The following is a 14,622-nucleotide window of genomic DNA, read 5'->3' as shown; positions in this document are numbered from 1 at the left end:
GAGAGATACCCTAACCCTAACCCTAACCTAACCCTAACCCTAACCCTAACCCTAACCCTAACCCTAACCCTAACCCTAACCCTAACCCTAACCCTAACCCTAACCCTAACCCTAACCCTAACCCTAACCCTAACCCTAACCCTAACCCTAACCCTAACCCTAAGGAATTAATGATAATAATCACCTTAGTAGGTCGGTGATATAATATCCCGATCCAATAGTTGGCGAGGGTTCCGTCAGGGAGTAACGGGATACAACTAGGGAACAAAATAAAGGGTATCTCGGCTTTCCACATCTCACCTAGGTAGCTGTCGTCATGTGCGAAGGTGTCTCTTGTCTCCCCATCGAGGTGTTTAGCAACCGCTACTTATATGAACAGCCTTGTCATAGTCTCTACCCGAAACCTGTCTTTAGGAGAGTCGATCATAATCAGACTTAGTATAACCTCCATGTCTAGGTCATCGAGCCATTCTTCCTATAGAATCTTAGTAATAGCGTTGTAATAGCTGGTTATTACAAGCTTAGGCTACTATCTTCGACCGATACTATCGATAGGGTAAGCTTTATAGAGGTTTGTTAGTGTAAGGAGATCGTCCGCGGTACTAGTACTATATAAGGCATCTTAATTAGGATACCGGGGTAGTTCTTTTCGTTCTAGGGGTCTTACGCTATGTACTATGCTTACCAAGTTGGTCAGCTCGCCGTTTGTCATGATATAAGGTATAGCTTCGCCAATGTATTAGGAAGAGGCACTGGTATTTAGTGCCTTTTTCTTGCGTTCAAGTTCTGCTTTTATAGCACGCTTCCTAAGGCCATACCTTTCGGAGCTCATAGTGGCAGCTTGGGTATAGTACTTATAGTAACGGGGAGGTGAAAAATGGTAGTGGTGGTAGGGTGATGTTCTAAGCAAGTATAGTGTTTGATACTCCCTTCTATTTGTGATAATTAGAAGCTTGAACAAATCGTAGTTAGGGCAGCGCCTTGTTCGTTATCGTGGTATAAGTTAGGTAAAGGGATTAAAGGACGATACGGGCTTCTAATTTAGAGTGTATAGCTTTAGGGCAACTAAACGTTAATTTAAAGGTTATTAAAGGAGTTAAAGATCGTGATTAGTTAAGTGCCATGCTTAACTTAGTATAGGCAATCTGAGAAAGTCGTCTAAAGAGGGGTATATTGTTTAAGGGAAGGCACGAATCTGTATTTTCGCCACCTCTCTTATAAGTCACCCCACTTGTTTATAACTTCTTCCTCTCTTTAACTCTGCTAACAAACTTCCTAATAACTTCCTAGCTAACTTCCCTAGCTATCCTTCTTACTCTTTCTTATAACTACATTATAAGCGAACTTCTGATTATTATTAATCATGGCATTTAACGAAGATAAGAAGCCGGCTAACCTTATTGCTAGTAATTAGCTTCCCGACGGCCGTATATATAACCACCGTAGTTGTCCTAATAATGTTTACCATTAGTTAGCACGTTTAGAGTATACTTTCTAGCGTCGCGAATAGACTTAGATATAATTGGTTATCCCTCACCTTATTAGTCCTTATTAAGGTAGGTATATGCGCAATTCTCAGCCTCTTAGTTAAGTAGCTATATTGTTCGAAGCAAACGTTCGTTAGTATACCTATTAACTACGTAGAGATCCGAGTCTAATGCTACGCATGCGATTCTCCTCGCGTATACAGAGTTCCGGACAGATTCCTACTATTCCTCCCTTACCTCTAGTTATAATCAGAACCCAGCCTCTAGCCGACAAGTTACCCCTTACTTCGATCGACCCCTTCCTTTTGTTAAGTCGTCAACGTACCGGGCAACACCAGTCCGTGAACATGTTCCCGAGATTCTTAACTTAGAAGGTAACCTATTTACTCCGTGTTATCGCTGGCCCTTACTACCCGACCTTCTTTAGTACGTATCGAGGAGCCTTCTTCTCTAACTATGTCTCCGTTCTGCCCGAGTTTCCTTCCACGACGGCTGGGTTTATCCGCCTTTAGTTAGACGATACGACCGACGATCCCCGTACTAATCCGTGCGTTAACAAGGTATGTTACTCATTTTAATTATTGGCTGGTTCGACACTAATCGGGTAGTAGATGTTACAACTCATGACTATTAGTGTCGTCGGAGGCCTTAGTAAGGACTAATACTTACAGTGGTCTATTAACTCCACTGACTTCTAGATAGCTGTTCGTGCTTCTAGACTAGTTATAGAGCACCTTAAGTACATTGATTAATACCGCACCCGGCCCTTATATATAGAGATTAACAACGGGGGGCCGTTTAGTCGGATTGTTCGTTAGATCGCGAACCGGTTTTTTAAGGTCTCGGGGCTTTTCATTTAATTATACGGTAAAGATAACTTGGTCCCTTGTAAAAACTACGAGGTGAAGTTTCGCCAGGCTGAGCAGGTTAAGGGGAGGGACGGTAATCGGGCTGGTATGTATTATGCTTTCGGTTGCCGATCGATCCTTAGTATGAACTACTATGCTTATAAGAATTACGTAATAAGGGTATAAACTTCTTATGAATTTTAGTAAGACAAGTTCGATTCTCTTCGCGCTCGTATAAACGTACGGAAGTAATCTGATCTAGATTCGAAGACTTGCCTAGTTTTAATTAAGTTCTAAGGATAGAACTTATATAGCCTGATGGCTGTTATAAATAAGAAGTTTAGGGGTAAAGGGGCTGGCAGCGTTAAGTAGTACGACAAGTACGCATTTAGCGTATAGAATAAGAGTGAGCATACCGTGCGATAAACACGCGAAACGGTATTAAATAATAACAACGATACTCTTAATTAGTAATGGTAAGGCTAGAGATGCTTTAATAATAACGTAATAATAATGTATGATAATAAGAAAGATTAAATGACAAGGAAAGGTAAGCGTATTATATATTAATAAACCTTATTATTTGCTCTTACTATTTACTTCGACTAAAGTTCTACGAATATATTAGACTAAGGATAGTCGTTATTAACTGGCCTTAATCTAACACTTCCTTATATTTTAATTAAGCCGTTTTATTAGAACGTCCTTGTCTTATATGCTCTTCGTGCTCTACTCTCTTATTAGTCTCCTCGTGTTCGGGGTCTTTAATGTCCCAAACTTCCTTAACATCTATATGTCGTTTATAGGGTCGTCATCCTTTTAAAAGCCGTCCTTATCTTTCACGAACTTCCTTAGTCTATTTGCCGAAAATGAGCCATTTAGCTCTACTCTATCAATTTCTTAGAATATATAAGAGAACTTGGGTGATACGCTCTTAATTATAAACGGGCCTATTTAATGATATAATAATTTGGTTGCCCTAGACTTGTTAATGTGTCTTAGTGTATCGTAAAGTAAGATTAAGTCGTTTAGTACTAGGGGTGATTTTCTCATTCTTCTCCCACCTTTGGCATTTGCTCTCTTAGCTACTTCCCTTCTATGTTTCGTGATTAATTCCTTTGTCTTGGTGACGTCTTGGTCGAGTCTTTGGAATACACGGGCTCGTTAAGAAAGTAGTTCCTTAGATGTGTTACTTAGATTCTAACTCATGATTCGCCAAGTTAAGACTATTATCTCGAGCGGAAGTACTAGGTTATAGCCGTAAGCCAGGTAAAACGGTAAGAACCCCGTTCTTGCCTAACTAATATCTAATTAGCGAAAATGACATATTTTAACTTTGTTACTTATCCGGAAGTCTTCCCTTTCGTGGTTGTTATTAAAGAGTGTGTTATTAATCGGTGGCCGTTCTCATTAATCCCCTAAGACTAAGGATAATAAGCAGAACCGATCTTAATCTTAGAGCCTATATTTGTTAGAAATGTAACCACTTCCTTTTTGTTTTCTAACCCTCTATCCGCTCTGATTATAATCAGTACTCCGTACTTAAATACGATTTGCTTTTCGATAAACTCCTTGACTACCCGAGAATTAATAATTTTTAACGGCTTGGCTTCTAAGAATCTGGAGAATTCGTACCTGGCTTTTATAATGACCATGTATCCTCGATCGGATCTAATATACTTAACGTTTATTACCTATATTACGAAAATGGACATAAGTTTACTATATTAATAAGGATTAGTTTATCTAATATAGCTAGAGAATTAACAACCCTCGCATTTCCGGAGTTCGTTCTAGACTTAGGTATATATCCCTACCTAGTAGTATTAGCCGGCGAGCTGTTTATACGTAGAGTCTCTTCCTTTATATCCGTTGTCTAAATGCGCATTCTTGATTAGCTGCCTTCGGTCGTCCGGGTTATTAACGACCCTTCTTATTATGGCTTTATTCCGAGAAACTCGCTATAAGATGTCCTATTTAATTACGAATTTAGCGGTTTTGGCTTAGAATCGCCTGCGTTGTTTTATAATCCTTGTCTATAAAGGGTATACCAATGTTAACAAGTATCGCGCTATATCCTGCGATTCCTCTAACTAGGTGCCATCTAAGGGTCTATCCGTGTTACCGTTCAATACGTTAATACTGATCAGGTTAAGCTCTACGTCGATAAAGTCGTCGATTTCTCCTTCCCATGTTTTGTTATCTAAGTCTAAAGGTCTAAGGGGCTTCCGGGACAATGTATCGGCGGTAGTGTGCTTCTTCCCCGGTATATAACGTACTTCGAAGTCGAAGTTACTAATCCATGCTAACCACTTAGTGATTAAAGCCCTAAGGAGGTCCGATAACGCTCCGTTTAACTAGGCAACGAGGACTTTCGCATTTGTTTTAATAACGAAATGTAAACTATATAAGTAATTCCTTAGCCTCTTTAAGGCCTTAAGCAACCCGTGGCATTCTCGTTTTATTACGTCGTATGTCAATTCTGCTCCTTTCTAAGAGCCACTCTCGTACCTTACTAGGCGTTTAACGCCATTAATGAGTTAACATAGTACTACTCCCTAGCTTAAACCGCTAGCGTTTATTATTAGAATAACCTCGTTACCACTAGTATAGTCCAATCTAATCAGTACTGGTTTAGACGCCAAGGCATCTTTCAATATATGTATAACGGCTTTCTCCGGTTCACCGAACACGAATAGTGTGTTTTTGCGTAATAGCCGGGTTAATAATAAGGAGATAATCATATATCCTTCCACAAAAGACTTAAAGTATACAATAAGACCCAGAAATGTCCGCACATCTAACACGTTATAATAATCCGTCCATTTAATAATCTTAATCACGAGCTTACCAACGGGTTGCCTTTTATAAGTACCGTAAAGATAGCTTATAACAGTGGTTAATGTTCGGTACCACGCTGTTTTCGCACCACTTATAGTGGCTCCTATTAGTTCGTAGTTAGTAAATACTTTGTCAATGTTTAGTAAATGTTCTAGGACTTATTTCCTAACATTTAGATAACATTCTTTATAATCATAATGACTTGTCGATCTTATAATGCTAATGTCATCGACAAAGAAGTTTGCGACATCGGGAACTAAGTCGTACAAAATGCGTCTAAATACTCGACAAAAGTGCGCTACCGAATTAATAGCGCCTTGGGGTATCGTGGTCATACGTAAGAGTCCGATCGGTATTATAAACGAGGTGATGTCCCTGCTCGTAAGGTCTAAGGTAACTTGATTATACCCCGAGAACAAGTCCGCTAAGGTTACCATTATGCGCCCAGCTATTTTCTTTACAAAGGCGTCACAGTCGTTAAGGGATCTTATATCGCGAAGGGTAATAGCGTTCGCCTTTATAGCTAAGTTAATTAGCCGTAAGCCTCCGTCCTTCTTAATAATAAGAAACTAAACATTCTTATACGCCCCATAACTTGTTCGACAACTCCGGCCTCCTTCCGTAGTTTTAATAGCTCTACCACTCTTAGCATAAGAGCTTTAAGTATAGGGATGTTCTTAGATTGTCAAGCTTTATAAGGGATTACCGGTATTTAGTAAAGTAGTGCGACGATGTCTTTAATCCTCCCGTTTTCTTTGAACTCCTAACTTAACGCGGCCTCTCTTCTATATAATATCTTAATAAACACAACGCGCTCGTAATTATTAAGCTTTAGGTTTACATCCTTTATAATGTCGGCTAGACGTTCTTTCGTAAGGCGAGTGCCTCTTGTTATAGCTAACCACTTAAGAGTTACTTAAGATAACGGACCCTCCGGGTCCTAATCTTCCATAGTAAGGCACGCCTTTTTCCATTCGTGCTCCCTCTAATCACTTGCCCCTAATGGTACAAATCTATCGCTTAGATAATCGTCCACAGGTTATACCTTCCTTAACTTTGGCTTATACATGGTGTTAACCTAGGCCTGCCTAAGCCGCGTTAAGGTCTCGTTTTCTACTATGAATAACGATTAAACTAGTATTACTAGTTCTTAATTAGAAAACTCCCTAATAACCTCGTCCCTTGTTATTAACTCCGCCTTAACATCCCGAATCGTGTCCGTTAGCACTATAAGCCCCTCGGTATAGGTCGCCCTTACTTTAACCATCTTAATTATATATACTTCCATCCCTAGATATTTCATATACTGGTATTAATCAAGACATACTCTTGGTATTAAACGGATGTTATGTATCTAAGGCGATGGTTTTAACTTATAATGGCTAATAAACCGGTCGATTCTATTAGCACTTAGTTTCCCGGAGTAAGAGGGCTACTTAAACGGCCCTTAACCACTTTCCTCGTGCTCGACAAGTTGTTAATCGGGACTACGATTATACTTTCGCCGAACAACATATACCTTATAATTATATCTTCTTAAAAGACGAAGCTTATCCGTACCATTTAGATAAAGTTTATCCCTAAGATTAAAGGATTCTTAGAGACATAATCTTAGACGACATAAATAAGTAGCGTAATAAACCGTCTTACCAACCATACTTAAGTCTTTATCATGCCATAAATAACAGCTAACGCTCCGGTCTTATAACTCTGAACTTCGAGGCTACACTTTCTTATAAGAATACCATGTTAGATTACGTACGAAAGGTGTATAATAGAGATTTCTGCACTTATGTTAATAACACCGGTAATTAGAGACTTAAGACCTATCGGTCCAATTCTTATAGCCAGCCGAGATAAGGGGCAGATAAAGTTAGTGACTTGGACGGAGTTAACTTTAAGTTCCGTAACTACGGCGTCTCCTTCCGTCCATTGCCCGTAGATTTCGATTACATTCGACTAAATGCTCTTTTAATCAGTTAGTCAATGTCTACCGTAATAAGTAAGGGCATTTCAAGGGAGTTAACATTAAGAAGGGGCACCTTTCCGTTACTTCTTGTCTTCTTTTTCTCTTCTAACGCGGGGTTTTCTAGGAAGAGCGTTTCTCGGTAAACTGGGTTTAACACTGACTCCTTCCTAGTTACCGATTGTTTGAGTCCGCTCGCAAACTCAGGACTAAACTTGGCAAGCTCGTCCTAAGTAACTTTGAAGTCCTTCTTTATGTTCTCTTAATCCTCTTTATCCAAAAGGCATTTATTACAATGTCTTACGGATTAGACAGCTTATGTCTGGTAGTAACAACGTTCTCTTTCTAATTATTACCATTAGGTAAGTCTCTTTACACCGTAAGGGTCTTTACACTAGTTAAAGCATGAGTAGTTTTCGTTGCCGTCACGTTTTAGGGCTCTTCTTAGGAGACATTAAACATGACTTCCTTATCTCTATTATTAACTTCTATAACACGGCGTCTCTTTACACTTAGTGCTAAGACCTTAATTATGTCAAGGTCATAGTTTATACCAGCTTTAGGGCTAGTAATAAGGACTTCCGTATAGTCTCGAGTTCGGATAAGTGCGAGCCATTAGAAATCTTTAGCCACCTCTTACTAACTATAAATAGTACTACCGGTGTTGTTAATTACCGAAATGTGATTAATTTCAGTCTCCCAGGTAGTAAGGTCTGGGCCAGCTTTTAATTAGGCTGGCTTACATGTTGTTAACGAGTCAGAATTATCCGTTAATAAGTAAGTGTTACACGTTCGAACTCTTCTCGGGTAGGGTCGATCGTAAGACCCACGTCGTATTTCGACTTTATGTATTTGGCCCTTTTAATCATGATCTCGGGTAGGCCATCTTGGTTGGCTAATACCCATTCGGTAACTACTTTCGTAATCGGTACCCCATTCTCGTCCGCCTTTCTATGTGCCCATTTTGGAAGGTAGATGTCTAATACTATCCTGTGTTCACCACCAAACACATATTCATAACGGTCAAAATCGTACCGTAAAAAGTTGAAATCGTACACATTTCGCCTTTCGTTACAATCCTTTACGACATGGCCTTCGAGTCGACAAAAGTGGCATACGATCGGGCCACGCGAACGCCCGGCTCCCCCTCCGAAGCTAGCGTTATAGCCATTTCCTCGACCTCTACTAGTTAACACACCTTTACGACCACTATATCCATAGGGTTAGTTGTTATTATACTAATTACGACCGTACGAGTTGTTCGGTCGGTAATAGTTATCGCTTACTTCTAAATATATCATGTCGATCGAGTTAACTTAAGCATTAAGTCCAGGATTGTACTAGGTAAGGTTAGGCCTAGGATGACTATTAATTTGGCGCCTCTCTAGTACACTTTTCTATATGTTAAGTAGTTTAATGCGTAAGTCTTAAATCTGTTACGTTAGGGCATTTATCATGTCGGGGCCTTTCGCTAGTAACGTTACTAGAATGGTAACTAGCCGTGAATTCGTCGCGGAAGGTAAGATTCGCTCGTTATCTCCGAGTAATAAGCGGTGTTAAAATCGCTCCATATGCTTAACCATGTTAACTTCCGTAATAGCCCACCTCTTGATTAAAATACCAGCCTCTTTATACGAGAGTGAGAAAAGTCCTTCGTACTCTTGGGCATTCCCCGAAAGGCTAAGTAGCTGTTTAAGCACTTCCGCATATAGTCTTTCGAGCAGCCCACGGGTCTTGTCCAATTCTATAAGCTCCTTGCCTAGCTTCTTAAGTTTTAACACACGTGTCTCGTGATCAAGAACATAGTTATATACTTTAAGTGCACCTTGTAATACTAGTCCTCTCTCGAGGTCTCTAATCTTGTCTACCACAGACCTGCCTTGCTTAGAATCCCTAATACGGAAGGCGTATAAAAAGGATGCTTCGTAAGTGGCCCAAGTAAAACAGCCGTCGATCGTAATCCTAACTCTTTCTTCTAGTATCTTATTCCTCGTCTAGTATAACAACTCCGTAACTATACCTTCCTCGGTTAAACTATACACTTTAAAGATTCAATAGACTCCTTTTAAGTGAGAGGTAGCTTCCCGCCCGTCGAATCGCAGATTAGGGTATTAAGTAACGTCCGGGAAGACATACTACATGCCCCAAACCACTTTGTCGTATAAGGTGTAGTTATTACCGTTTACTAGGTAGGTTGATTAACGTCTTCTCGGGTCTTAACCGGAGTAAGATCTCTCGGCAACATCGTAATGTCTAATGTAATACCTTCCTTCTTCCCGATATACCCCTTTGTCTCCTCATACTTAAGTATGTCTTAATCATTATCTTAACATAACTAGCAACGTAGTCTAGGCCTTTCCAAAGCTTCGTCCCACTATAGTGTACCATCGTTGCTCGCCCTTTAATACCGCCTATTCTTGAACTTAACATCTATTAGTCGAGCTTTAAGACTCTCTAATAGCCACCTAATCATTCGAGCCGTACATATTACGCTTTTAATTAACTCCACTGTAATCTCGCTAACACCTAAGATAAGGGATTCCATAGTGTATAGAGACCTTCTTTCTAAAGTGTTAACCTTTATTCGTTAGGCCATGCCCTAGGCGGTGTATCTAAGTCCGTACAAGCCTACCCCTTATAAGGTCATACTAGGTTCGCATTACAATAGTCCCTTTTTCTTAGTCTGCCATATAGGTTATCGCTTCCTACCCATGTTCGGTAGGTTCCGTGTAGGGTCTAACCCTATTATTGTCTTCTTACTCATCGTGCTTTCAATGTCTTCGTTAATTCCATAACTTCCTAATTACGATATTCTTAATGTTTCCTAACCTTAATTAAATCTGTTTTCTATATTATATATGTTCGACTCTTCGTATATAAGTATTAGATTATTAATCTAGAGGCTCTAAGTTCGACCCTTAATAGGGCAGCCAATTAAACCAGGACCATTATCTTATCCCTTAGGTTATAAGCCTTACGACGAACTCGTTAGTTCACTCGCGGACTAATCACTTATGAAATGAATGGAAAGAATGAACTTAATAACCAAAATAACGTTAATTAGTGACGACGAGCCATTCTCGTCGTCTTCCGAATACACTGCTATATGAACTGACCATGTTACCGAAGCCAAAAGTGTAAAGAAACATGCCCGTTCGACTATTTACAAGTTCCATCCCTTCGACCTTATACTAATCAGACCCCGGACAACCACGACGAAGGTCGTACGACCCACTTGGCTCCCTTGTAATATTAGTACAGCCAACACTCACTACTTTACCATTTAAAATCGACGAAGTCATTTCACTAGTTAATTATCGACTATCGTTATTAAAAACTATACGGATATTTCTAATTATATATATAGCCTTACTCGAACTAGTATTAATAAACGTAAAATTAGAAAATAACTTAAAAGCGGAATAACTTAATTAATAAGATTATAAAATTAAGAAAATCCTAGGATATTAAAAGATTAGTCGAGGATATAAATATAAAGTTAAATAAAAGGATTACTTATATTCGGAAAATACTTAAGAACTTATAAAGCATTTTACGAAGTCTTTAAAAATCTTATAAGATTATTAAAAGAAACTACGGCTTTAAAAGGTAAAAATCCTACGGAGTTTTAATTAATAACCCCGAAAGCATTACCGGCTTACGTAACGATTACGGCCTCCGACTTATTACGTTCCTCTTTATCCAGTTTATTAAGGGACTAAAGACCGCGGTTTACTATTTCCGAACCCCGCGATAATAAAGACTCGCGTTAAACCCTTAAACGATCGAGCTTCGTTAAGGTAACCGTGGTCTTTATATATAGCTAACGAAGTCGCTTAGTTATCTCGCGCTCCTCGCGTCGGATACGCTAAGACTCGCTTATAATCCGGGTTAAAGAAGACACGGGAATATTAGAATTATTATAAAAACGATTACGACGGATATACTCCTTATAATAATCCGTCCCTTCCATTATACGACATTTCTAACCTCTTTTATAATATAAAGAATAAGGCATTACGTCGTAACCTAACTCTTTAATAAGTGCGGCGAGGCGATAACGTTACTTAGTTTTTAACAATTTTATGGAATTAAGTGTCGACTTTAAGACACGACTAGACATAATAAGCAAACATTACACGAATATGTAAATAAGGGAGAAAGACTCACTAAACGGTAAGTGGGCAAAGGCGACTTACTTAAGGGACTAAGTCTTAAAGGGCTAAGACGAAAGAGAGGGAGAACCTAATGTTACGAACCTAGCTAGAAGGCAGGCCAGGGGCCCTACATATATATAGCCGGCAAGGCGCCTAACGGCTGGCCCGATAAGGAAGGGTCACGTGATAAAATCACCTTTGGATTAGTGAGCCAAAGGTAAACACAAACAAAGGATTACTCTTAGATCACTAACTCGGCAATGAGCTAACAGTGAGCTAGAAGTGAGCTAATAATATTAGTGAAGGAATAAATGGATATAATAAGGATTGGATTTCCTACTTTATATAAACAGTCATTACTTCAGTGATTAATCTAAGCATTTATCTTACTTATAAGTAAAGCTCACGCTTTAACGATTACACTTATAAATCCCTTTACTTAGTATATTCTTAAAGGTCTATCTTTATAGTCTTTTATTCGTAGCTAACATATCTTGTTAGCATAAACCCCCTTACATTATATTATTTATAGTTGTATAACCCGATAATATAATCGTTATAAGTTCTTACTAACTATATAACGGATAACTCTATGAGTTTTAACCGTATACTAATAATAAGATATACGTTTAAACGCTAATTTCTCACTTAACAAGATGCTATGTTAACATACTTGTTATAATATATAATAACATTAAGGTTAGAGTTTTTCATTTAATTAATAAATTATAAGTTATAATATTATCATAGCTTAGTTAATTTACTAGTTTATAAGGTCTTTAATATAACGATTATATTATCGGGTTATATAACCGTAAATAATATAATGTATTATTTTTATTATTATTAAATACGCCGTAGGACTCTAAGTCCCTCGGTACCTCTCCGAGTTAAACCGTACGGTAAACCTTGCCTTAAGGGCTAGACAAAACCCGTACGCTTCGTGTGCTTTACGCTCTAATAGCGTTTACGTTATAGTGTCTATAATGCGACGTTGGTTTTCACCTAACCAACGTAACTACCCCTGAAAAGACTGGCTATCCCCGATATTAGATAGTCTCCCCGTTTGTAATAGCCACTAAACTAGAACCTTTAACACTTTCGGAATCAACGTAGCCGCGGCGAGGTCGCGGCGTGTATCCAATCTTACCGGAGCTATAAAGCTCCTTAGGCGTGCTTGAGTCTCTTCTAATAATCCGCAATAAAGGAATACGTGTACGACTGTTTCAGGGGCTTCGCCGCAGCGGCAGAGGGGTGTATACGCTCCGAACGCGTCTATTCTAAATAAGAAGGCTGCGAGTCCAATCCGTTCCGACCGGATTTAGAAGATTATCGTGGCTTCTTTCCTCTTAAACTTCTCGTACTGTTTTAGACCGGTTCCAGGGGCTTCGTCGGCTAATGCTCTACGTTGGCGATCATCTTGCGAAGCGTTATCGCTTTGTCTACGCTTTTGCCAGTGTCTAGAGAGAGCTTGTCTTATATCTGGTCCTTCGGCCCATCTTAGTGCTCGTTCGTACTTCTCGATCGGGTATGCTGTTGGGCGTAAGGGGAGCGGTAACGGCTTTCTTCGCCTGACCGGCCTTACTTCTCGTAATATATGCGTCGCCTTTACGTAAGCGGTGCGTAATAACTTGTCAGTCTTTTTCTTACGAATCCGTAGTTCGAACTTCGTTGCCTGAGCGCTTAAATAAATGTCTAGCGGCGGGATCGCTGATTTAGCTTCAAGTATCCGCGTTGGTATAGCCTTATATGCGCCGCAAATAGCGCGTAGGCACTCGTTTTGGGAGCTCGCTAGTGCTTTGACCGGGCCTACGGGTCTCTCGCTAATAGTGTGCCACGTAGCCGCTCCGTATGCAAGGGCTGTTCGTATCACTACTGTATATAATAGCCTTGCTCGTAGGAAGTCTATTCCCCACGCCATTCGTACGAGCTTCGTAAGGGCTAGCTTTTGTGTAGCGAACTTCGATTTTACTCTCTCTATATGGGCGTGCCAATTCAGTTTCCTATCGAACCAGACGCCAAGGAACCGTGTTGATACAACCGGCGTTATAGCTGCGTTTCCGAGGCGAACTCCTAACGTTAACGGGTCTCTGGCTCTTGTAAAGTGTATAAGCTCGCACTTTTCTGGCGCGAAGTCCATGCCGTGCCTAGTTGCCCATGCCTTACACGTCGTCCACGCTGCTTCTAAGTGTGTACAGGTTGTCTTTGCATCGTGGCCGACGCTAAGTAGGTTCGTGTCGTCGGCGAACCCTACTATAATTAGCGATGGGTGATTTGCTGCTAGCTCTTCGTATAAGGTAGAGATATAGAGTAGGAATAATATAGGTGATAGTGGGGAGCCTTAGGGGACGCCCGCGTTTAGTAAGAAGGGCGTGGACTCTTCGCCGTCGAAGCGTAGCCTAGCCGTCCTATCCTCTACGTAGCTCGTAACCCATGCCCGGACCCATTCCGGAAATCCCTTCTGGGCTAGGATCGCGATTAACCTGGTATGATTAACTGTATCGAACGCTCCTTTTATGTCTAGTTGTAGTAGCGAGGCAATGCCTCCGCGCCGCCAAGTTGTATGCGCTACGTCTTCGACGATACGTATAGCGAGTTCCGTAGAACGGCCCTTACGGTTGCCCATCTGGCCGTTAGGAAGGACGCCCCCTTTCTCGGCTGCTTTTGTGATTCTCCGGGCCATTACCCCTTCGATAACCTTCCCTATCGTACTAAGTAGCGCTATTGGTCGCCACCCGCTTGCCGTGCGTCTTTGGGCTGTTGTCTTGTTTGGTTTAGGGATAACTACTACTCTAGCGGTGCGAAAGCGCCGTGGGAAGTAGCTAATAGCGAGGCTTGTTGTAGTTATATCCGCTAGGATCTTATAGAGTGGTTCCCCGCAGCTCTTTAATAGTCCTACCGGGATTAAGTCGTCTCCCGGGGCTTTCCATGACGCCATCTTTGATACGGTAATGCTGATATCTGTTATAGATACCTCTTGTTCTATATCGAGTACGTTGCTCGCTCGTGGCGGTGTTATAGCGAGGTCGTATAGGTCCGCGTACGGGCTCGGGAAGAACCTTTCCGCTAGGATTTGTGCCTTTATGCTATGGGTAGTCCCTGTGGCCGTGGCCGTCCCGTTGTCGTTGCTTTGTAGGTCTGGTATACTATGTTGATCTTGGGGTTTCTAACTGCGTAGTCGAGCCCACCGTTGTAGCGCCCATAAGCTGTTACGGTCCCTTGCCGTGGCTTCTAGCTTTTCTTGCCAGCTCCGTTCTTGGGCGTCTGCTATTTCTTCCTTTTGGTGCTGCGTAGCAGTGGTATACTTAGTCCATGTGTTAAGG

At 40.7% G+C, this 14,622-nt stretch overlaps 1 protein-coding gene across 1 annotated transcript; it reads right to left on the bottom strand.

The window, feature by feature from the left end:
• Positions 1–4,893: 4,893 nt before the first annotated feature.
• On the bottom strand, positions 4,894–5,130 carry BKA67DRAFT_516739 (uncharacterized protein; the record flags this gene model as incomplete). The annotated part of the gene is made up of 1 exon (XM_046097845.1): positions 4,894–5,130. A coding segment is annotated over one exon (237 nt), but the record flags the coding sequence as incomplete, so codon positions are not given.
• Positions 5,131–14,622: the final 9,492 nt, after the last annotated feature.

The sequence above is a fragment of the Truncatella angustata genome, assembly GCF_020726525.1.
Source record: "Truncatella angustata strain MPI-SDFR-AT-0073 chromosome Unknown BKA67scaffold_4, whole genome shotgun sequence".
Lineage (NCBI taxonomy): Eukaryota > Fungi > Ascomycota > Sordariomycetes > Amphisphaeriales > Sporocadaceae > Truncatella > Truncatella angustata.
Note: the sequence above shows the minus strand (reverse complement) of the source record. Positions and strands in the feature narration are given on the sequence as shown.